Source organism: Oreochromis niloticus, linkage group LG7 (assembly GCF_001858045.2).
Source record: "Oreochromis niloticus isolate F11D_XX linkage group LG7, O_niloticus_UMD_NMBU, whole genome shotgun sequence".
Classification (NCBI taxonomy): Eukaryota; Metazoa; Chordata; class Actinopteri; order Cichliformes; family Cichlidae; genus Oreochromis; species Oreochromis niloticus.
Window position 1 is genome coordinate 41452746 of NC_031972.2, and position 24775 is coordinate 41477520.

The window sequence follows — 24775 nt, forward strand, 5'->3', positions numbered from 1 at the left end:
CCAGCTTTGTCCAGCCACTGGTAGGAATTCTGGATGTCAGCCATTCCTCCTATCGTACGGTGGGACATACTGTGCAGGGACCTGTCTTCCATGATGGCTCCTCCCCTTGCTCCTCTTTTTTCTCAGGTTTATGCTGCCTGTGATATTCACTAAGCACACAGTCAGTTGTGGCAAACTTCCTGATGTACTTGTGGATGTTTTTTGTCTGATTCTGGACAGTGGTTCTGACATTCACTGGTTCTTAGTGAGTGTCATCTCATGATGCTGGATTTGGGGTGAAACCCTCCATACATGATAAGGACTTTCTCGTCTTGATGGAAGTGGCTTTTATCACCTCCTTTGGCCAGCTTATTATCCCAGCAGGGTACCTGATGACAAGCAGGGTGTGGGTGTTAATTTTGTTCTTTACATGCAACTGACTCCTCAGGATTTCCCTTATTCTCTGGAGGCATTTGGTGGATGAAGCTTTCCCAATGGCCTATTTAGTGTTCCTATTTGCCTGTGGGATTCCCAGATACTTGTAGCTCCCCTCAGTGTCTGCAATGTTGCCTTCTAGTTGTATAATCCCCCCCCCCCCATTCTGACTACCTTCCCTCACTTTGTTATCATCTAACTACACTTCTTTATTTTGATGTCGATGCCTTAGATCCTAGTGGTATGGATCAGTAAGTTGATGTCTCGTTCACTCTTGTCATACAGCTTGATATCATACATGTAGAGGAGGTGGCTGACAATTGCTACATTCCAATAATCTTAAATAGTTCCAACCATTCCAGGATCCATGTGTGAGGCATTAAATCTTAGGCTGTGTTGTAGTCAACCTTACAATCTTAAGTGGCCGCTCTATTGAGCAGTGGCTGGCGTTTGACCTCTCTTTCTTTTATTCTTTCTTTATTTAAAAGGGACAATGGAATTTAACATTGTTCCAATATGAAGCAAGGAACTGATGTTCTGCACAGAGAATTTATAGCTGTTGCAAATGTTCAACTCTTGTCCCTTGTTGGGCTTTAACATTCACAATGTAGCTGGCAGGCAAGTCATTAATAAACAAGCTAAACAGCAGTGGACGCAGGAGTGATCCTTGAAGAAGACCCATTGACATTTCTTGGTCAACCTTCAAACACTGTTATCCTGTGTGATGATATTACACAATCCAATAAAGTGCTTGTTTTGATAAATCAAATTAAAAACAATTAAGAGAAAAGCATGTCATAGCTGACAGTGTCAGATGCCTTTTTAGGCCAAGAAATGCTACCCCCACAACACTGTCATCATCTAAAAATTATTTAATATTTTCAAGAAAGTAGGAATTTGTAGAAATTTCCTGTAGAACATTTTAGTCTAAAACCAAACTACATTGGATGAAGATGTTGATTAGTCTCAGACTGATCAATTGTGTGTAGCGACACTTTTCTGAAGTACCATTGACGGAACAGGAAGTATGGAAATTGGATCATAGTTGCATATCAAATCATTGTCCCCTCCTTTAAAAACTGGAGTAATTAATACCCTTTTCCATTCATTTTCATCTTCTATTTCTAATTGACCAATTTGTAAATGTTAGTAAATTCCTGTATTTTTTAATGAAACAACCCTAATCTGTAACAATTGTACCATTTAAATTTATTTCCTTAATTTCCTTCCGACTCGATGATCTATTAATTAACTTATTTAAGTGATTCCAAAGTGAAATTTATGATCTTAGCTTTTTCTAAAAGACGAGTGCAATATAAAGCTTTAGCTTTACATAATTTCAGGACTACTTTAATTTCTTAGGCTTTTATGTGATCAGTGTTGATTTTGGTAGTCAAAGCTGTTTTTAAAGCAAAATCTTATTTGTGTTTAACTTTATGTACTTCACTATTTAACCACGGTAAAGCTGTCTCCCTTTGCTTGCATTTGATGTTTTTTGTTTTTATATATTTTTCTGTTATTTCACTCAAAATGTCATTGTGGAATAACAACACAGATCCAAATTATCTATTGATGTAATATGATCCCAATTAATATTTGCAAAGTAACATTTTTCTTCACAAAATGTTCACATTTTGCAATTTCAAACAGAAATAATTATCTTTACTTGGTCAGAGCTTTTGGCACAAAAATACTTCAGACATTTTTTAGTCTACCGTCAGGTAGGAGTACATACCCTGCACAGTATGCATCAGTGTAAGATAGGAGGAGTGGTTGACATCCACAATTCCTACTAGTGGCTGGACTGAAAGACAACACAGAGGCACTAATCATGGCAGCACAGCAATAAACTCTAAGCACAAGATGAATAGAGTCTGTGCTCTACCACATCGGCCAAGACCCCAGGTGCAGGGTGTGCAACAATGGCCTGGACACATTTTAGCACATAACAGCAGGAGGCAAGATGCTAGCAGGCAGGACATACATGGGGCACCTTAGCCAAGTGGTTAGCATAGTATACAGAAACATGGGTGAGGAGTATGGCCCGGAAATCCCAAGGTTAAAATAGGATACATCCCATAGGCTAGTTGCGTGAGGTGATGTTCCATGTGCCACATGCCAATTTTGGAAACCGGGGATCAGAGGCCCAGGACTCCCACCTCACAGCAGGACTGACCCAAGTAGTATCTTCAGGCTGAGCTTGGCCAGTCCCCATGGGCCAAGGCCCAGGCACCTAATGCTTGATATGTGCCTGAAATGGTCATATCAAACACTGAAATCACTGGCATCATGAAGATTCACAAGAAGAACACATTGCATTAAGCTGAAGTGAAGAATGTGTTATTGTCTGTGTGGAATAAGACTCGCTTGAACCATGATCGTCATTGCCATTTCGCCATATTTCGTATAAACATTTACCACTGCAGAAGTATATATAATTTATGTGACATTTTAAATACAAAAGGTAATTCTATGCATCTCAGATGAAACCACAGGAGTACCTGTGTGAAAGTAGGTGGTGGGTCAAATAAAACAAAAAAGATACAGGAAAACCATTTTACCCTTTATTTGATATTCATTACAAATAAAATCATGTAACCAATTTAAGACAGATGGTGAAAAGATGGGTTAGATAAAAATGCACTTGACAGGGAAAGCTGACCAGGGACATGTAAAGTCACTAACAGGCAAACAACAGGCCACAAAAAGCAATACTGCTCTTAAGATGTAGGCAATGCTTGTAATAAATATGCTCTGGCCACGACAAACACGTTCATATATTTTCTTTAGTGACTGATCTGTATCATGCATGTCAGTGTGAAGGTTTCCATTAGTCACACAATGTGAACATTTCACAGTATTTTTTACAAACTCACAAAAAGATTAAAAAAAATACACTAAAATGTTGAAACTGCAGTTAAAGACTGTTGGTGAACTGTCATAATAGAATGACAAAAGTTACAAAAATACAGCACAACTTTTCAAAACCTAACAAACTGGATTAAACTCTATAACATCACTTGTGCAATACATTACACTTCATTTCATAAAGAGATTTCCAGCATATGCTTCATGTCATATTAACATTCATTTTTCTCCTGGCTCCAGCAGAAATATGACCAGACCATCCACAGATTTATTTGTGCAGATTTATTAGCTGGTGTAAACTGATTAATAGTGTTATAAGTGTGAGAAAAGTGCTTTGATCTCAGGTTCACTTTGAAGCACTGTGTAAGAAATCAACTGGAAACCATTCAGAGTCTCAAATAAAACATCTGTGTTGTTCCTAACATATTTTTCATATGCAGTGTCACACTACTATCCGGATGTGAATGTCTTGCTAGTGTGCTGGTTGTAAACTGATTAGCATGACATTTCCAACATACAGAAATATATTCGAGGAGAATGTTAGCATTCAGAGAAAATCCTGGAACAAAGCTGAATTTTTATTTACTTATTTTGTTTTTTCCACAAATGATACTGGATCCAGCTGAATGCTAGATTTAACTGAAAGACATGGACTCCTATTTAGAGGTATATTTGTTAACAACTGTGGTTAAGAAAGGAGTGGGGTTATTTCCAGGATCTACTGCTCTGAACTCGCGCACTGCCTCTACCACTTGTACAGGAACTGTGACGACTTGATGCAGTAGATCGGGCACTGCTGGTTGACATTCGGCTGGACATTCGACCTGCAGTAAACATGGGCCACAGCATTACTTTATGGAAGCAATATGGTAATACTATTATTTTTATTGTTAGTAATAATAACAATAATAATAATGATAATAATAATAATAATGATGATGATAACAACAACAACAACAGGAACAATCAAATAAGTATTTAGCTTCAACCTCAGTAGTCTATGAAATAGAAAATACTGCATATGGGACATAAGGTTTTAAATACCGTAATACAGGAACAAAGACCGTTGTTTTAATAGTTTAAAAGGAGAAAATTCTGGAAATGCAGCAAGCGGCTGCCAACTGCTGTGTTGTACAAATTGGATTTCCAGTTGGATTTTAAATCTTTAACAGTGTCTTCTTACTGTTAGAGTTACTGGGGATGAGTATTTCCTCCAGCTGCTCCTGGATCTTGGCCAGCTCATCTGATGTGAACCGCCACCTCTTCTCTGCTGCCCGTGCCAGCTGCTGTGAAGCGTTGCATTTTTTCCCTTTTGATGACGTAGGAGAGGACAGGCATGAGGTGGGGATGGAGCCTGTTGTCATACCGCTTGGAAATTTTTGAGCAATTACTCTGAGACCTGGCAAGGCAGGACACATGAAGACAAAGGCTTGGTCAAACTAACAGGACAAGCTTAAACTGGCTGATTTTGATTATAATTTTGAATTAAAATGAACTTAAATCCAACGCCCTTTTTCTGCAGCAGATGAATTGAACCTGTTGTAGTGTGATCCTCCTCCAGATTTTTACAAAACTTCTTTTTAATAAAACAAAATTGTAGAAGTTAGTGTTCACATGCCAGAGCTGCTGCAGAAAGGGGCGATGGTGCATTTTGGCCACAGTCTCTGATAGGGCTGTGTGATATGACCAAAATCTCATATCCCGATATAAGACATCTATCGTCCGATAACGATATAAATGACAAAAATTTAACATTTTCTGTAAATTCTGTGAATCTCAGGCAGCTCGACTTGTGTGAAGTGTTTCCAACTGGGGGTCGTGTACCTGGAGTCGTGCTGCGGGGAAAAGCCTGTTCTAACGTTTGAGTCTAAGGTTTATTTTTTAGCACCTGACGGCTCTTTTTTGCTTCTCATCCATAAATACTCTGCATCTTTCACGTGATTCAGTTTATTTTGAAAAAACTCAACAGGATTTTGAGCTTTATTGTGAAAGGTTTATGTGGAACAAGCGGACACGCGATGGTTTTACCGTTGTTGTTGCTAACGACAACACATAAAATTAGGCGTTTGTCCGTCCGTAGTGTGGTTATATTAAATATAAGAGAAAGAGAGAACTTTAAGAAATTAATATAGCCACTACAGTGACCATCAAAACGATGAAAAAATATTGCCGTAAACGTTTATTCTGCGACACTACGAAACAAATGATAGCGTAAAATGAGACGATAGATGTTTTTATATCGTCATCTGATATATATCGTTATATCAAACAGCCCTAATCTCTGAGTTCATAGGAAAACATATAAGGTTGGCAGGTTCACACCTGGACACATATCACATGTTCACTATGAAACAGATTACTTCGAGAGAAAGTACTTTAAAAGGCTCCAGTGATATTAGAGCTTACCTCCACTGAGCATAAACAGATTCTCAAACCCTCGTTCACACATGGTGGTAGCTGCCTGGCTAGCTATTCTCTCATCCTCATCATATACAATGATGATCTTCCCTGGGGCATTTTTCTACACCATTGGTGGGTTAAGGTGCAGTCAGTAGTCAACTGTTACTATTCACATTTGTGATATGAAACATTAACAACTGGCGAATTTGTGATGTGACTATAAAAGGATACGTATTCCAGCACGTCTTTGGTGTAGGGGTTCATTGTCCGAGATAGCAGGGCAATGGGAAAACTGTGTGCTGCACGAAAGACATACAATTGAAATTTAATTTTAAATTTTTTGTACAAGGAGTTCAGTGATCCAGCTTCATGTTTACCTACCGCTAATGATGTGGCAGCAGTCATACTCGTCACGATCTCTCACATCCAGCAGCAGGTAGGGGCAATCGGTGTAGGGCCTGTCTGTTGGCTCTGGGCTGGACACCAACTCACTTGTCATCTTTTGACTGCTCCTGTCTATATTCAGCTCTCCCACACCACTAATAACACTGAAAGGTCAAAGGTTGGAGAGCCTCAGACTGTCTGCAGCTACTGGCATTTTATATTGTAGTTTTTCTGAGTCTGGCATCTGTCACATGTATAACTCAGGGATGCTAAATAACTAAGTATCCAACATATGAAAATAACGGATATTTTAATTCTAAGATTGAAGGTATATATTGTGTGGACAGAGCACATTATTATGTGTACACTGAGGCAACGACTAAAACCTGATACTGACACTTTATATTTTTTGCCTGATGTGATTCACCCAGTTCACCCAGCCGACACCCTCTACAGTTAATCTTAGTCTAACATGGGCTACAAATCATTTCCACTCATTTTAGAACTTGTAACTTCTCCTGACATATAACTATAAAAGCCTGGTGACAGCAGTGTTGAGTCAATATAGTAGAGTAGTCACTTTGTCTCATAAAGGACAGAAGGCCTAATGAGAGTTTGTCAAACAACGGATCACAAGTTTAACCCAGTGCTGCCCTTATTTCTGTCTCCATCTGTCCCCAAGCACAGGGTGACGCATGCTCCAAAGGGCTCCCATTACAATGGCAGTCTGTCCCTTCAGAGAGGCCACCGATAGAATTACACCTGTGGGATTCCTATTTAAAGTGCACGATGATGATAATGATGATAATTGGAGAGTATGGGATGCAAAGAACAGAGTGAGAGAGGTCATTAAGTGTAAAATAAACAGGGAAGTGAGGGTTTTTGGACAAACGGATGCCCTTAGGTGCAAAAAGTATGTTGTATGCAAACAGATAATGAACAGTTGGTGTAGGTTTCAGGTGTGCTTGGGGTTAATGTAGCGATTTTTATGTGCTGGGTGTGACGGAGGCTGATAATGTAACGCAGGTTGGCTTTCAACAAACTCTCTGTGTATCATTCTACAAAACACTTCCAAGAAGAAAAAGTTGGGATGCTGTGCAAAATGTAAACAACGACATAGGTCAATATTTAAATCACTTAGAAAAAAAATGGAAGTATCCAAGGACAACAAACCTATCACTTAAAAAAAAAACAAAAAAAAAACTTATTGTGTCCCCAGAAACACATCAGTTTTATTTTGGAATTTTTTAGCTTTCGAAGCGTTTTTCTTTTTATTTCTGTTGTTTCATTCAACTTTTGTTTTTGTTTTTTTCTACTTCCGTTGTGTTTTATTCAACTTCTGTTGTGTTTTGTGTGCTTTTTCAATGTTTTGTTGCAGTCCATTTGACCTCTCAAGGCCACCATAGAAAGTTAAATTCTCAAGACTTTATAAGCCATCTATTAATGTGGGTAGATATCAAAAGACATCTTGAAATGGGTGAAATCACAATGTAATACCCATCCAGATCTGATCTATCTGCTAGTGCAGTTGCACATACGAATTAGACTCCTGGAAAAAGAAAATTAACCTTATATAGAAGTCAGATACTGCATCGAGAAATTTTCAAAATCTTTAAAAAGGAAACACGATGTAATGATACTTGCTGTTGCCTTAGGATACATTTAATATAAACAGTAATAATAATAGTAAATGTTGTCATAATAGAGTTTGTCTGTCCAAATACAAATAGTATGGAAAACTCTGTAAAGGTTTACGGAGTGCTGTAAATGACCTTAGAAGTGTTGACCTAGCAGTGTAGCAGACTTCACTGGCGTCTCCTGTCTCCTGACGGTCTGACAGGACTGATGTCAGCAAAGCGCCATTGGTGTGTTCAGACGCAAACTCTGAGTCTCCTCCAGACTCCAACCGCAGGCCATCTACAAATAAATAACCATACATTACAATACACTGTCAGCTACTGTCAGTAAGTCATGCTAAGTGAACAAGTAATTCTGACTGCAACTATTACCATCTGGACTGTGAGATTCACTATCTTTCTCATTTTCATTCAGGTCGGAAACAGAGGCCACCTGCAGTATCTGGTGTGGAAAAGAACATTTTGAAGATAAAGGAGAAGAAAAATTTTTAAACAGAATTATAAATGAAAATGTAACAAAAGATATACACATCCTGAAGCTTGCGGAAAATAAAAGAAAAAATATCAATAAACAGAGAGCCATTTGTTTAATCACCATTTATGGATCAAGTTGGCAGGTAGACTTTCCACTGATTGCAACAACAAACTTACAGAATGTTACAGTCCTGGAAAAAGACAATTTTCATGCTTACCAGTTGTGCAAATGTTGTCACTTTTAATCGTTTGAAGATTTCATCTTTTCGATACCTGTAATCTTAAATGGAAAGAAAACAAATGCATGAATCTAATATATATGCAATGCTGAAAACCATCGCAGTCTTGATGATAGCTGCTTCTTTTGAATAACCCTTGAAGACGAACATAAATGCTTTCTGTGAAGTCTAATGTAATTGATAAGCATGAACAAAAGAGTATAAAAGCACTTTTAGCCACCGCGTGCAGCCTTAGTAGATCAAATTCACCTGGGTCTATCAGGTCCTGTATTTCTTTATCCCCTTCCATTGCTTCACAGAGCCACAACTCTAACGTGTCTGTTCCCATTCTACCTTACCACTAAAGCTCCCACCCCAGCGCTCAAATCAAACTGCTCAGCCTGTTTTTATCAGTGTTGCTCATGCTGGTATTATCACCATTCAGACCTCAGTAATTCACACTCTGACAAAAGACCCTTGCTGGCACCTTGCCAGTATGTCCCTTAAAACTGGGTTCAGTCCCACAGAGGAAAAAATGTGAACAGTGGTACAATTTGCTTTAGAGAATGGAGGAATCAGTGTGTCTTATCCCTAAGAAATCAGAAGGGGGAAAAAAAAAAAAAATCACTCTCCACAAATTTGATTTATTAAACTGGGAAATATCAGTAGGTTAGCAGCTCACTCATTTACCTTTTGACAGTACAGGGGGAGCAAAAAGACATCCATTGATCATTGATCACTGGCGAGAAAGATGAAGTATAGATCTTGGTTATAGAAATTAAAGGAGTGAGGACCAAGAATAGTTGGTTATCTCCTAAGAGAGCTGTTATTTTTGATGCAACTGTGTGGCAGGTGGCACAAGGGGGTGGTACATTAATCAGGGATTTTGTATTATTACAACCAGCTGCCTGGAGAAACAGATGTTTTGTGTTTCGCTTAGACCCAGTGGAGCAAGCACGTGCACACCTCAGTCCATGAGGGCATTGGCTTGCAGAGTACTTGTATGCAGGAACACTGACATGTGAGTTTTAGGACTAAAAGTGACTGGTAGTCATTAAGAAGGCAGATAAATGTTTCAGAGCATTAATGATCCACATTTAATACCTTTTTGTTGTTCTTTTATTGGGTGTTTGTTTGTCTGGACAGGCTTTTGCATGGATGCTTGTTTTCATGGTTTGCAGTCGAAAGGATCACATATGGAATCATTCAGAGTGCTTTTAATATTGATGCACACTGCCACGCAGTGAAATTGGGTTCCTGTTTTATGAGAACGCTTATAAGGATACTGCAAGCACAAATTTCTTAAAGACAGGTTACTCACTTTTTTTAATCTCCTCCAGTCTTTCCATATACTTCGTGAGACTACATCCTGGGAAATAAACATTAACATGTGACATTAACATGTATAAGGAAGTTAAAGAGCATATAGCAAAATAAGCTACACAGTCACGTAAATCTCGCACATGTACCTGTGTCAAGCCTCGTTTTCACATGCTCATACTTTGCGTTTTTCGGTATCTTTTTCTTCATGTACTGCAGGGAGAAAAGAAAGACACTAGTTTGCGTTAGCTGTGATAGCTTAAACGCAAATCGTACAGTCTAGAATAAAGAGGACCTTTTCAATACTAGTGAGTAATCTAGCTAATGCTGTCATTTTAACAGGTGCACTACCGTTGATATGGTAACAGTGACACCAATATAGCCGACTAGCTACCTCTTTGGATTGCTACATTAGTTTTTGTTGCTCATGCTGTAGCCGCATTAAGTTACGTGGATTTTTCAACAGTGCAGTAATGCCACTTAGCGGGTAAATAAAATAACCAGTGCTGTTTTTGTTCCCCAACGTTACCTCTGCGCTGCCGATGCTCCGATTCAGCGACATCTTTTTAAACCGCAATATCAAAAGTCCAGTTTCAAGGTTAATAATCTCAGTTTTGATTCGTCAATGTTTTTTCACCGACCAATCAGGTATGGTTATACTCTCCCGCTCTGTCGACATAGTGGTTTGGCAAGTCGCTTAGCAGCCGAAGACGCTCCACCCTCATGACATGCTGCGTTCAGGTCTAGTTAGGTTAAAACAGCGCAACACAATTACAGTTTGTAGAATATATCCGTGGTTTGTGAATTTGGTATGTTCTACCCGATATTTTACGCAGTCTTTTCTCTTTGTTATGACATGCTCATTTTTAGATTTGTCCGACACATATTTACAGTGAGCCCCTCAATCCTTAACATGACACCAGTTTTTCATATAGTTTGAATAGAATAATTCAATAATAATACTAATACTATTTTGTTCATTTTGAGTGATTTTTCTGTATTTACGAATGGTTTCTGTGCTCAAGTATTATCTTGTAAAGATGATTTCCAGTCAAGATTTTTATGTTTACCATTTTAACATGTGTCATGAATGCAACACCAGTCTTTGCTACAGAACACGGGTTGTTTTTTGTTTTCGTTTTAGCTTCACGCTGCAGATGAAAGGTGCAATTCTGTTATGCGTTTAACGAAACTCATTGTGTATTTTTGATCTCGGAAACCATAAAGTACGACGAGAATTCAGCTTACTGAAAAAAGTGTTGAGCTATTATATCTGAGTTCGATAAGCCAGGTCTGAACGAGTTGCTGGACGCGCAGTGGTGTGTTGACAGTCATGGAGGTGCAGACGAGCGGGTTAGTTCAAATTTCCTTCAGACAACTTTAGCAATTTTACTCAACACACACAATGGCGTCTGTTATGGTAAGTATATTTGTTTTAATACTTGCGTTAAAAGAAATGAGCAAAACTTTGTGTACATAACGTCATATGACGCTAATATTAGCCGAGTCGGCAAGTTTCTTTTAGCTACGTCTGCTAAGAGGATTTACTGATTGGGCTGTCACACGGGGTCTACTATATTAACTTATTAAAGCATCGCTTACACGTGCCTTTCTTCAGCTTCGCCAAGCGTAATGTTTGTAATGTCGGAAGACCACGCAGCAGAGCAGGGAACTAAAGACTACCACGGTTATCCAACAGTAGACTTGAGTCTGAGCAAGTTGGCCCTAACGAGTGAAAGTGTTCATGAAGCAGAGCAACGCCAGAGTGTCTTTCGAAAATCAAAGTCAAATGTTTTACTATAATCGCTGAGTTTTCCTAGTTCGAAGAAGTCAGAATTGATTTATTCTTCACACAGCCTACTTTCCTGTCAAGATGACTTTTTTGAAACACCGCCAATGCGCGCAGATTTTTCTACACTAATTGAGCATTGTAATTGAAGGAGGATCCTACGTTGGAGAGGCACTTTAAGGGACACAAAGATGCTGTCACTTGTGCAGACTTCAATCCCAACCGCAAACAACTGGGTAATCCTTACTTTTCAAATGCAGACATGCTTTTAACATCATGCATATATTTGCTGTTGTCTTGTGTCATTCTTTTGACCTTGAAATAACGTTATAGTAAAAGACTTTTTTTTTTTTAACCAGAAATGCTGACATTGCTAGGTGTTTCAAATTTTTATTGATAATATTTGAACTAAAATGATGGAACAGATTTAAGCTATTTTAGAACTAGGCAAGCAATATTGAAACCACCTATCCCGTGTTCCAAAATGGGGTGTTTTAATTGGTGGACATTTAACCTGCAAGTGTCCAATGTATTTGCATTATTTCTCTAACAAAGGCCATCTGTACTGATGGGAGTTTTATGATCTATTTTGTGTTTGATATTTTTCCATGTGTCTTTGTTATCTTTTGTCCCTCCAGCCTCAGGGTCATTAGATAAAAACTTGATGATATGGAATTTTGCTCCCAAGGCGAGGGCCTTTCAATTTGTTGGGCACCAGGATGTCATCACTGGGGTGCAATTCTCTCCATCTGGCAATCTGGTGGCTTCTTCCTCCAAGGACAGAACAGTCAGACTGTGGACACCTTCAATGTAAGCATCAGTCACTTTATCCAAGACATGTTTAACCTCTGAATTAAAACTTGGTCCAATAACTTGCAGTTTGGTGTATAAATTAATGTCTTGCAGTGACTTGGCAACAAAAATAAAATGGCTGTATTTTGTTATTTCATGTGCATCTCATAGGAAAGGCGAGTCAACAGTGTTCAAAGCCCACACAGCTGCTGTACGCAGTGTTGCCTTCTCCCATGATGGCCAGAGACTGGTGACAGCATCAGATGACAAGTCTGTTAAAGTGTGGAGTGTTCACCGGCAGTGCTTCATCTACTCCCTCAATCAGCACACTAATTGGGTGCGCTGTGCTAGGTACCAAAGAGCACATAAATCCCTATAGTCTATTTTCATGTAGTTGTGTTATAACTCACTTGATATTTGGTTTATATGTTTGTGCTCATTTGAAGTTCCCATATAGTGAAAGAAGTTAATATGTTATATAGAGTTGTGATCAAAAGTTTACATACACACCATTGGCATAAATCTCATCATACTTTTTGGGCTTTTAGTGATTTCTTTGAACTGTTCTTTTTCCAGGGTAGATTTATTGTGCAGCATATGTCTTTAATTGCTTCTTTTCTTCTTTTTTTTCTTTTCTTTTTTTAACAGAAGTGGGTGCAGAAATGTGAATTTGAGATTTTCTCTAATCTGCTCAGGGTTAGAGAAGACCAATATTTATTTAAATGTCTTTTAGAAAGTTGCACATCAACCAGACATTCTTGGTACTCATCAACAAAGATATTTCACCACTCTCCTTGAGTTCATTTCAATTGCTTGGTTTTCTGGCACAGACCTGGCTTTTAAGCGTAGCTGACAACTTTTCAATAGGACTGAGGTCGTGACTTAACCAGCTTTGATGTGTGTTTGCGATCATTTTCCTGTTAGAATATCTAATTGTGGAGTTGCAGAATTTGGAGGAAGCCCTCCTCCTTCATGTTTTCATCTACTTTTTGCAATCTAAGAGCACCACCGGCAGCAAAACAGCCCCAGAGTGGGATGCTACCACTACCATGCTCGTGCACAATTGTTTGAACTGAAAACTTTAGAATCTGCAGTTGTGTAGAAATGGATCTGTGACATTCTCATTGGATCTTAACTTGCACTTTTCCCATTGTTCTTAATATTGATCAGTTCAATAACTACTGTCAAGAAAGTCCAGTTGTAGGTAACAGGCAAGTTAATAGGTTTTGGTCTTTTTCAGTTAGAAGACATTGTTGAACCTTCAGCATCCACTTATTAAAATATTTAAGTGAGTGCGTGTATATATTTGAGCCCGTATGTGTACTTCTGTACACTTAAAAAAGAATCCAAAAATAAATGTATACACAATTCTTGTTATTTGCCTTAATTAATCTGCCTGCTGTAAAATCATTCATAGAACATTTCAAAGAAGTCATTAAAAACCCAAAATTGAGAGTACTGAGTAAAAAATTGAGGAAACGTCTGATCATAACTGTATAAACAACTCACTGATCAACGGAGCGTTTGTAACTATATGAGTGTGAAACAGCACAGCACTGAAAAAAGTGTATTTAGACTTCTTCTGTACTATTGTTGTGTGTTTATTTCCTGTAGATTTTCTCCAGATGGCAGAATCATAGCTTCCTGTGGGGATGACCGGACTGTCCGGCTTTGGGACACATCTACCAAACACTGCATCAACTGTTTGACTGACTGTGGAGGGTAAAATCTCTCCAAAAACTGATCTAGTGTTCTCTTTTCTCAGTATGTTTCATATATGATGATGGCCAATGACTGACTTTATTTTGTTGTTGTTTTTTTTAAACCCCAGATCAGCAACATTTGTTGATTTCAACTCCAGTGGTACCTGTATTGCGTCATCAGGAGCTGACAGTACATTGAAAATCTGGGATCTACGAACCAACAAGCTTATTCAGCATTATCGTGGTATGTTAATGTTTTTGTTTTTTTTCATCCTACAGTTAAGACTTTAATTGCATCCCTAGATTACTAGGTATGCAATTAATTCATCTAATTGAAGTTTTAATGTAAAATTCAATTTTATATGTGTATTTTTGTGGTTGTGGCTTATTTTTTTTGTACAATTTGGATCAGTTCATAGTGCAGGAATCAATAGTTTTTCCTTCCACCCATCCAACAACTATGTGATAAGTGGTTCGAATGATGGCACTATTAAGATACTGGACCTGTTGGAAGGCCGTCTGATCTACACTCTTCATGGGCACAAGGTGATGCATAAAGAAATGTCCACTTTATTAGTCCTTCATGGTGTTTACTTATAGTCTTTGACATTCTTTAATATTTTATTAGGGTGCTGTGATCACTGTGGCCTTTTCCAGGGCTGGAGATCTCTTTGTCTCTGGAGGAGCTGACAGTCAGGTTCTGCACGATGACTAAACAAAGGATTACCAAAATCATTCGAGGTCATATCTTTACTGTTGGAAAATGTGCTGAATTTGGGTCATGTGGTTGCATCTTGGTTGCTTAGGTGCTGCTGTGGAAGACTAACTTTGACAGCAGGTCATATCAGGATGTCTTACTTCAACACAGCCGGAGGTCGACACCAGATCCCCCACCCCACCTGTCCGACATTCATCCCAGGGGACCCCACCTTCATCACCCACAGCCTACAGCCATTCAGGTCAGTCTTGTTTCACTTCATTAATACTAACAGACCATGAAAACTCCGTGCTACATTTTTTTAGGCATTTGCCATTTCGATATAAAGAGCAGATGTAAACATTTAACTATCTTACTTTGTTTGGAAGGCGCAGTGCTTGCTGCTTAATTACGTGTTTTGTTGCCAGGTCAGTCCAGCGGTTAAAGACACCCGATCAGCTGAGCCACATGTCATACAGCTGGGACAGTCTGTCCATGGCAACACGGTAAGATGCAGAGCAGTAAATATACAGTAAAGTATGTAAGAAAGTGAATGGGCTTGGAATATATGGCGTGCAAATAGAGAAAATGGCATTTTGGCAATTATGGCATTGTTTTTATTTTACTGTAAAGCATAGGTTTATATATGGTTAAAGTTAAAAGGTAATTGCAAAATTGCAAGTTTTGATTCACCACTATAGATGTTAATGTTTGTAATCAATAAGTTCAACACATCTAAACCGTAGGATATTCAATCAGGTGTTTATGTAGATTATTGTTTAGTGTGTGCATAAAAAAATGACTTGAAACACAGAAATATTGAAATACAGAAACAGCAATATTTAGCTACTACTCAAGATATTGATGAAAAATGTTCTTATAGTGTCTATAAGAACATTTTATAGACGACTTAAACTAATTCATACTCGTATCATTTGGAGGGGATGCTCGTATCACCACCAGGTGGCAGTGCAGACCAGCATTTAGTTTTGAAATCCTGAAGCTTTTCTAAAACTTGCTTCAGTGGATGTTAAGGATGCTGTGATGTATATCATTGTTTTATTTATTTTTGATTTTGTCATTAATAACATACAGCCACTAGCTGTGTTTGCCATTCAGTGGTTCTGTCAGATACGTGGATACATTTTTGTTCACTGCAGGACGCGTTTTTGCCACCATATATGTATTGCTCCACCTTTTTCAGCTGCTCTGTGTGCGTTTGTTTTTTTTTCTCTCTTGTTAATCCCACTTTGTATTTTCATGTTTTCAGTCCTGTGATATATTGTTGTTTCGAGGCTCATGAGCATCATTGACCAACCCTTGAACTAGAGTAGAAAGTCATGTATCAAGGTATCCCCCAACTTCATAAACGCACATCCGGCATAAATGGGAAGAAATGTTAATGAAGATGAGTAGTAATGCACACTGACTGATTTTGATTTGATTGCAAAATAACTCATCCACTGTTACGTCAAAGACTGCAGAGTACTTGATTTTAAATCGAGGCTTTAGGTTACTGTGAGAATTAGATGTGCATTTCAAACAGAATAGTTCAGAGGCAGGAAGTTTAATATCCAGACTGGAATCCAAGAATAAGTCTCTTCCTCAATCCTCTGAATCCATTGCCATCCATTATTATGCACAAGTTTTAATCACCTCACCATGATGTCACCCAAAATTTATACATGTACATCAGTTAATCGTTGCCAAAAATGGCAAGATGAATGAATGTCCCTTACTTGATTTCTCAGTGTGTTCCTCAGCTAAACACACACACACACACACACACACACACACACACACACACACACACACACACACACACACACAGAGCTTCTGACTTATTATTATAATATGTCATCACTTTTCAGTGCCTTCTTCAGGTTGTCTTTGCATGAATGCATATGCATAAATATGAGCATTGCATGAGCATTTACAGTGTTTGAATGTGCTAGTGATTTCCCAGTTGTGTGTGTGTGTGTGTGTGTGTGTGTGTGTGTGTGTGTGTTTGTGGTCGTGCTTCAGGGGTTTGTACATGACATGAGTCACTAGTACTGTGTGTGTGTGTAATGTGTGTGAGGGTCATTCCTGTTTAAATTGGTTCAGAGCAGGGAGCCCTCAGTGCTACTCCTGTCAGCTCTCATCTCCTGATATCCATCTCTTAGAAACCTCATCTTTCCTCCCCCTCTGCCTTGTCCTCTTTTCCTCTCGTCTTCCCTTCTGGTTAATTTCTTTGGTCTCTCACTGTTGTAGATGTCCTCAGAGAGAATTCCCTTCCGTTCTGTGTCCATGTTTCCCCTTCATCGCCCTAATGGGCCCAAGTAAAAACGAAAATAGAGAGAACGAGAGAGAGTGAGAGAAAACGACTGGGACATGCAAGTTGCCTGAGGTGGCTACATGGGTGGCCCCATGGGAAGGTTGCTATACTCTGGCCTTCCTGCTGCCATTGGTAACCTCCCTGTCTATAATTTAGGGCCATCTCCTCTTATCACTTATGTTTTATTAGCTTTTTTGACTAATGGCCTTTAAACCTGCTAGTATTCACTTTGGTTTCCTTTTATTCTGAGTGTGTATGATTTCCCTGGAGAGAAATCTGACTGAGCATTACATAGATCTGCAAGCATTCAAGTGTGAATAACACTGTTGTTTTTTTCTCTCTTTCTAAATATTGTTTAACTGGTGAAGATGTTTGTAGTTTTGCAAAAGTGTTTACAAAGCTATGCAATTCTGCATGATTACCTTCAGGATGTTTGTATGGAAGTGCAGGTGTCAGTAATGACATGATGACTCTCCTGGGGCATCAGCTGTTTTGTCTTCCGCTTTTACATTACTAAGTCTGAGCACTGAGCTAGCAGCACTAGCAGGATAGGGTTTTTCAGTGAGAATCTGGGCCTTTCTCTGTTTTGTAGCATTAAACATTAAACTTTGACAGACACACCAGTTTCACAAAATGATGTATCTAATCATCATCGGCTGCCATCTGCTGGTTGTCTTTGAATGATTGAGGAGGCTATAAGTATGAACATCTCGTTTCAAAGTTCTGTTTCTAACATGTTAACTTTATCCATTACGTTTCCGACAAAACATGGAATTTATCCAGGAACTGGGTTAAATATTTGTCTGGAAACCACAGAGGTCACTGAGAGGCCTTCGGATTTGTGCTTGTTTGTTAATGTGACAACATCTCCATGGGGAGTTAGAAAGTCTAATGAAACTGGATGATGCAGCTGAATAAAACAACTCATTTGTGCTATCCATTCTTGTCAGTTTATTTGAACTTCTCTTGCAACTACCTTGCATTGTGCAACTGTATATTTTTGCATTCCTTGAAATGTAGCACAGTCCCTGCTTGCGTTTCTTATAGTTAAGTGGAAATGCATCACAAGATATTACATGGAGAGTTTTACCATCCCATTGAACAGATTCCAGTCAGCAGTAAAAGAAATACAATGAATGGCAAGTGTTTGTGCATGTGTATGTTTTAAGAGTTAATAGAAAGCAGAAGGTTAGATTTGGTTACTTGTGCCAACTCTAGTGTCCCTGCAGACATTAGCAATACCGGTTTAAACAGACAAGGTGTCCTCTACTAACAGACATCCTACCATTGATCTGTGTAGGTATGTGCCTCTTTTTTAGCCATATATGGTACAGTTCTATGTGAATGAGTGTGCAGTATTGATAGTATGTTCATTTATTAGGAACATCTGTCAATTCTGAACATGTTGGGCCATGTAGATTTGTGTGATTGCATAGAACACAGAAGACCCCGCCTCTCTACAGTCCACTCTGGCTTTCTGTGTAGGGGAAGTACAGGATATTGGATGGCCCGGAGGTTTAGATACCAGATTTAAGTGCTGTAGAGGAGAACACGAGTGACAAGACACGACGGAAATGAGCTAAAGATAGTAATGGGTGGAGGAGGGGTTCACTTTCCACCAGGACACAGACTCCCAGAGGCTGCATAACAGCCTCACATTCACACATACCCACACACAAATACACACTGCTGCACTTGGGCAAACGTGCTCTTGTATACTTGGTCCAAGCACTTTCATTCATACTATATCCTCTCATAGTCTGTTTGGTTCACACTGTCTTTTACTCACATGGTTATGAAGGGATATACTGATAAAATGCAGGAATATAGAACATTTATGCACCTAATATAAATTTACTTTAATGATTATTTGATTTGTGTAATTTCATGTAATTTAAGAACTTTACAGGTGTGCAATTTTTTTGCCCCTTAGGTTGCAGTTTTCACATTTTTACAAAGCACTATTCATATGTAAACTAGCACTGTGTTTAAAATGAATTAGATGGCCTTCTGTTATTATCTGTTTTGGTTGAGTAAAGCTGTCAAATATATTGCCAAGTGTTTTTAAATACATAATGTATACAGGAGCATTCCTCTTAAGAGATGAGCTAAAAAGATTTAAAATTGTATACTGACCTGTTTTATGTATTTATTAATTTTTATGTTTTGTTTTTAAATGCTGTTCTGTCTTCTAGTCAGTAAACCACTATTAATAGTCATAAAATTAAGGAGCCACATATTTGGCCTTGACTTTCTGGTGGGCAGCAGTTTTCCTAATGCAGCTCACAGAGTGGAGCACAGTCTGTGCAAGTGAAATATTACTTAAGGCTTCCTGAGCATATGACGACTCCATGCAGTCACAGCGGAACCCCTTCTTCAGACACTGTACACGTCACATAATGCTGCGAGACTCCCCATGGCGCTTCCAGTCTATCCGATGCTTGCATGTAAGTGTCCAAAAACCTGATCCTCCTCATCAAAAATACAAGAGAAGGGCAAGCCTTATTACTAATTCACGAGATTCTCTCTTCAGGTTCACATCTGTCCTTTCCCCCTCCTCTCCTCTTTCCCTCCTCCCTCTTTCCTTTTTCTGCTTGCCTTTAATCTCAACCTTGCGCAACACCGACTTACAGGAAGCACTTTGTGGTGTCCTCCAAACAAAGAAATATTTTTGTTATAGCTCTTGATTGCTGTGTATAAAAATGGTGTTGCTTCTCTGTTTCTTAGATTAAATATGTTGCATAACCACAATTATGGATAGCATTTACATGCTTTTGTCAAAAAGGCCACTGTGTGTACGGTCTGCTCACGCTTTAACTTGACATCCTCTAAAACATATTTACTTATGTAATGATCAATTTACTGCTGTTTGTCAAACAGTTGTTTTCCAACATGAACAGTTTGACAGATAGTGTGGCACTTTGTGAATCACTGTCTATCTTGGCTGAGCATGTACAGCTCCCAAGAAGAGGAGGACACTTTACTCTTACAATGTGGACTTTTTTTTGACACTTTGCCTCCTATAAGTTTCAATGAAGAAATCAACATTCTTTTTTTTCCCTTCTTTTTTAAAAATATATATCTTTGTACTCTTACATCAGATACTTTTCGGCTCTGTGTGCTTTTCGTGGATTGGATGGGTCATTTAGTTGTGGTATGCGTCATTGGTGTTTAGTGAGTAAGTTTGATATCTGCCTTACCAATTGCATAAGGTATTTAATTGTTAGATATTGCTTGGGACATTATTGATTTCTTGGTATTTAGACTTACTTTAGGTTTATTTTATTGACAGTTTCTCTTTGTTTTTCGAGGCACTGACTTTTCAGATTCTTTCAAGGGGCAAAATGTTTTTCTTGTAGATCATTTATTTATCATCTGACTTAAGTAAGGTGTCCTTCTGTTTGGATTTTGTCACTTTTGTGTCAGATCTACGTTGTAACTTGCACTTGTACCCTACGCCGTTGTCTTCTACGTAACCTGAGGTTCACCTCCAAAGAAATGCAACCGCTGGGTTGACGCATACGGCAGTGACTTGAATGGCGAGGAAGGTTGCCTGTATGGATAAAAGGAGTTTCTGGTTGCTATGTAAGTTGGAACGTAAATTTCCCACAGAAGTCTTAATCAAGATTTAGATGCAAGGTTGCACTTCCAAGTTAAATTGGATGATAGTGTGAGAGCTATTAATCCCTCTAAGTCAACACTTAGATAATATAATGATGCAGGTTAATATTAAACTTGTGTTATTGTCACAACAAGTTGTGGATTATTCATTTATGCTTGTCCTAACACTGTTTGGATCAGCTGGTTGATTTGTTTGTGGCTTTCTTAACCTTTTGCCAACACGAACATTGCAGAGTGCCCTCTGGTGGACCAGCTATGAATCAACTCATAATGGTCAACAACTCATGCGGTGTTTCTCCAAAAGTTTTCCTCTATTGATTTTTTTCATTTATAGGCTAATTTTGTTCAAGATTAATTTGTACAATGAAGGTATGATACCAATACAGCACAACTACATCCTGGATATAGATCTATTTTTAAAAAGATGACTCCCTGCACAAACCTGTTACTTCCGATGCTGAAAATGCTAGTTTATATCTGCTCTCAGTAGAATCATTTTCAAGGGTGATTTTGTGTAGAATCCATGTAGTACAGTTTGCTATTATTAAATTAACTGTAATTCTATAATTGTCGTTTTTCCACAAGGACAATACAACTATTTCTGAACTTTCATTTTTGTCATTTGAAATGTCTTCTTTTCTGCCACCTACCTCAACCAGTTCTTCACGTTTGACTAACTCCCTGCTCTCTGAATACTCTCTGAAGGTTACAGCGGTATCCTCAGGTGCCACTGGTAGGAACGTGCTGACAGTCGGTCCTTGCACTAAGCTAAGAATAGACTGTGAGGTCTATTACAAGTATTACCAGGACACCTGAAAGGCAAAGATGTGTTGCATTTTATTTTCCTGCTTGTTGTGAGAATTAAATGGAGGCTAAGGTGAGAGATAAAAATAGAACTTGGATGAGACAAAGAAGGACAAATTTGATAATGATGTCATCTTACCAATGAGAATCTGGCCAGAAGGGCGAAAGGAAACACAACAAGAAACACTGTCTATGGCAGCAGCAAGACATTGTAAAACAGCTTTAGGGAAATTACCAAAAATGTAAGGCCATGAACTGGAATCTATACTGGAGTCACTTGATCCAGTCAGGTGTCCCTGGAATGTGAGGGACAAGCAATCCACTACCAATGTGCTGATGCACAGACTAGTGAAAAATGTTTTTGTTGCACAAGTTAGATGTATCAAGCGGGTAGTTTTAATGTTGTAGGTGATTACTGTATCTGTATTTTGATTTAAGGTTTCATAATGTCTGATTTTTAGAATGAAGGAAATATACTTTGACTTGAATCTAATGTGCACTCACACATTTGCTTTAACTGAAAATACAGGCTACAAATGTATCTAATATATTTAAGTTCATCTAACAGTGGTGGACTTAACTGCAGCTAACCAATTTAAGAGAACCCAGTGCATATGTCTGTGGAAATAACAGGCTACCTTAATGTTTGGCTGTGTTGCACGTTGATGCTATTTTCTCCCTGAGTGGAGGCAGAGAGGATGTGGCCTGGTGAACTGTGTAGGCAGATCAGACGCCTCATGGCTCTGCTGCTGGCCGAGTTTATTTCTGTATAACTCATCTAGGCTTGCAGAAAAAGTGGACATTGATTTATTTTTTTTTTTTTTTTTTCTTCTGAACAGTTTTTTATATTCTTTTTTTTCTTCCCATTGAGAGGTATCTAGCTGCCAACCTTGACTGACTAGGGGCAAGGTTAGCTAAAACAGGACTGTGCTTTGAATGGACTCTAAGAAATTGAGTTTTAAATGTGTTAGGCCCTGGGTGCTTAGATAAAACCCAATATAATGCTCAAACTGAATCAGTATGGTGTGTTTTTGTGAAACCTGATTTTGTTTACAACAGTCTCAAAGCAAATGTACCATCTAGGGTGGTTTATAAAATATACCAGTAGAACATTTTCTTATTTACCTTTCTGTTTTCATTAATGCCTCTTAGATCACTTAGTTGCTCACTCTACCACTATGACTTTCTCTCTGTCTCTCTTACACACATACATTGGTATGAGATCCCAAGTTTGAATCCCGTGTTTTCAAAAAGTAACTGACAATTATGCAGTATACCTCAGAGTAAGTAAACTGGTTTTCATCAGCTATTGCAGAAATAACTAAAATGTTGTAAGCTGGCTACTTCACGACTCAGAATCAGCCCCACACGTAAGGACTTTCAGTTCAGGACTTTTCGGTGGAAAAAAAAATTCACCTGGAACTTGAGTCCTGCAGTGGAAATGTAGTGATTCCTAACAAACGTCACTAGTTCTTGGGAAAAGTTCTTAAACTTGGAATGACATGTTTGTAAAAGTGGCTGTGCGCCAGTCTTTTATTCACACATGGGTGTGTATGCGCATTACTCTGTATGCGTGAACCCTTGTACAATTGTTTGCACACCCATGCATATGTCTGCAAGGGAGGATTAATGGAAAGGGCTCAGAAAACAAATCCATTTCCTGTGAGATGAGAAAGCCACTGGTCACGGTTTCTCTCCGGAGGTGCGGCTGTAACCCAATACCTCCTCACTCCCAGGTTAAACCCCACCATCTCTCACTGCTACCCCCCTCCTGTTAAGCTCATAGTCCACCTGTGAGGAAGTCATTCATCTCTCTGCTCCCAGGAGAGGGATAAGTGGATCCCCCTACTCTGACCACAGTTGCCCTGATGCCAATAATGGACTTTTATTGTTTGATGTAACCCTTCTCTTCCTCTTTCTTTTCCAGACCTAATCTCAGATCTTTATACTGCTGTTACACATTATTCCTCGTACTACTGTTCTGCATATGTTGGGGTTTTTTTCTCAGTCTTCCATGGACATTTCATGTATTGAGCATTCACATTTGTTGCATAAGTCCAGTTTCCTCTTAAGTCATTTTCACGCACATTATACGTTTACATTTATTTTCCCCACTTCTGTCTAATCAAATAATGTGAGGTAGAACGTCTTTAACCAAGCACACTACAGTGCAAAATAGTGGGTGTTTTTAGGAAAACAAGCACTGACTCCAGAATTCACTTGGAAAGCATGTTAAAAAAATGGAAATGGATTAGACTTGCGTAAAAACCTCAGAGAGACAAATGGTTCAGGGATTTGTCCAGTAAACGGGATGATTCTAACTCAACTTTTGCTGCCATTCTTTCCGGTCACATTTTGCTGCAACGTTTTTCACTCACAGCAGTCACGTTGCACATGATTGTTTGGCTCTTTGTATCCAGACTTTGGGGGGGATACCTGTTTGATCTTTTGAGAAAGTCATGTCTTAATCAAATTTAAACCCAAACAGCAAGGAAACGTAATGAAGCTTTTGTGCTAAAAGCTGTGACTGTGGTTTCTTTAGAGTGATTATTAGTGATATTGTTGAATTGTGTGTTTTACTGTATTATTTATCTTATTATTTTTCTTTAATTGTTTGCCACAGTTTAGATGCAGGGATTTTGGTTAAAGACGCTTAAGTATTTTGTGGAGGCTTAGTGCACAGTATGTGTGGGAACATAGGAAAGGTTAGGTCTCCACTATAGTCTGAGAGGTTGCATTGTTTTACAACGAGACTATGAGCAATTAGCTGTGAGGTTGTTCTGAATGGCGAATGCCTTTCCCACAGGTGCTTTGCAGTCCTTTTGGTATTAGCTTAAGAGCTAAAGCTGATTAGCAGGCATTTATGTGGCAAGGCAGTTCAGTCAAATCTTTCTTGTGGACATCCATCTGCTTTGGCTGTTTCTGTGAGAGTTGTAGCTTTTGAAACTGCAGTTGTATAGTTGTGTGAATTGTGTGTAGCAGTATTTTAGCATTCAGTGCTCCAGGGTTTCTAACTTTCAACTGCATAGTTGACTTTCTAAGATGTAAAAGGATATATAGTGGGATATGTGTCATGATTACATGCAAGCAATATGTAACTGTTGAAGTTTAAGTGATGCTATGAAGCATCTTAGAAAATGTTTCTTAGTTTTCTCATATTTTGTTACTTGGCTTTTTATCCATTTTGGTGTTTTCAGATTCCAGTGTTTGATGTTCTCAAGCATAACACAGATGTTAAATTAACTGCTTGTTGAAATTATAGTCTCTTGTATAATTATGGGACACAGTACCAATGTTTTTGGGTTTTCTCTGTGCTCCAGCAGATTCCAAATTAAAC

The 24775-nt window shown here is 38.6% G+C and overlaps 2 protein-coding genes across 7 annotated transcripts in view; one reads left to right on the plus strand and one right to left on the minus strand.

Moving 5' to 3' along the window:
* Window positions 1-2965: 2965 nt before the first annotated feature.
* Window positions 2966-10441, minus strand: cep41 (centrosomal protein 41). 2 transcript variants are annotated; one of them, XM_005454182.4, is made up of 11 exons: window positions 10245-10437; window positions 9865-9928; window positions 9717-9764; window positions 8396-8457; window positions 8076-8145; window positions 7839-7983; window positions 6064-6230; window positions 5914-5981; window positions 5689-5803; window positions 4466-4681; window positions 2966-4106 (listed from the first exon to the last, which is right to left on the minus strand). In XM_005454182.4, the coding sequence occupies exons 1-11, from the start codon at window positions 10275-10277 to the stop codon at window positions 3988-3990; spliced, it is 1107 nt and encodes a 368-aa protein (XP_005454239.1). In that variant the 5' UTR covers window positions 10278-10437; the 3' UTR covers window positions 2966-3987. The 2 variants fall into 2 exon arrangements, with proteins under 2 accessions (XP_005454239.1, XP_005454240.1); XM_005454183.4 differs by lacking the exons at window positions 5689-5803; window positions 5914-5981 and having other exon boundaries at window positions 10245-10441.
* A 367-nt stretch (window positions 10442-10808) lies between these two features.
* poc1b (POC1 centriolar protein B) overlaps window positions 10809-24775 on the plus strand; it is a 34493-nt gene continuing 20526 nt past the window's right edge. For 2 of the 5 annotated variants that reach the window (XM_005454276.4, XM_019357936.2), the window contains exons 1-10: window positions 10809-11135; window positions 11656-11740; window positions 12143-12314; window positions 12468-12647; window positions 13911-14018; window positions 14128-14243; window positions 14412-14545; window positions 14628-14696; window positions 14806-14958; window positions 15125-15202. In XM_005454276.4, the coding sequence (XP_005454333.2) occupies window positions 11121-11135; window positions 11656-11740; window positions 12143-12314; window positions 12468-12647; window positions 13911-14018; window positions 14128-14243; window positions 14412-14545; window positions 14628-14696; window positions 14806-14958; window positions 15125-15202 (1110 nt within the window). In that variant the 5' untranslated portion in view covers window positions 10809-11120. Of the gene's footprint in view, window positions 11136-11571; window positions 11741-12142; window positions 12315-12467; window positions 12648-13910; window positions 14019-14127; window positions 14244-14411; window positions 14546-14627; window positions 14697-14805; window positions 14959-15124; window positions 15203-16949; window positions 17952-24775 lie in introns of those variants that run through there. The other 3 variants (XM_019357935.2, XM_025909150.1, XM_025909151.1) reach the window with 3 other exon arrangements.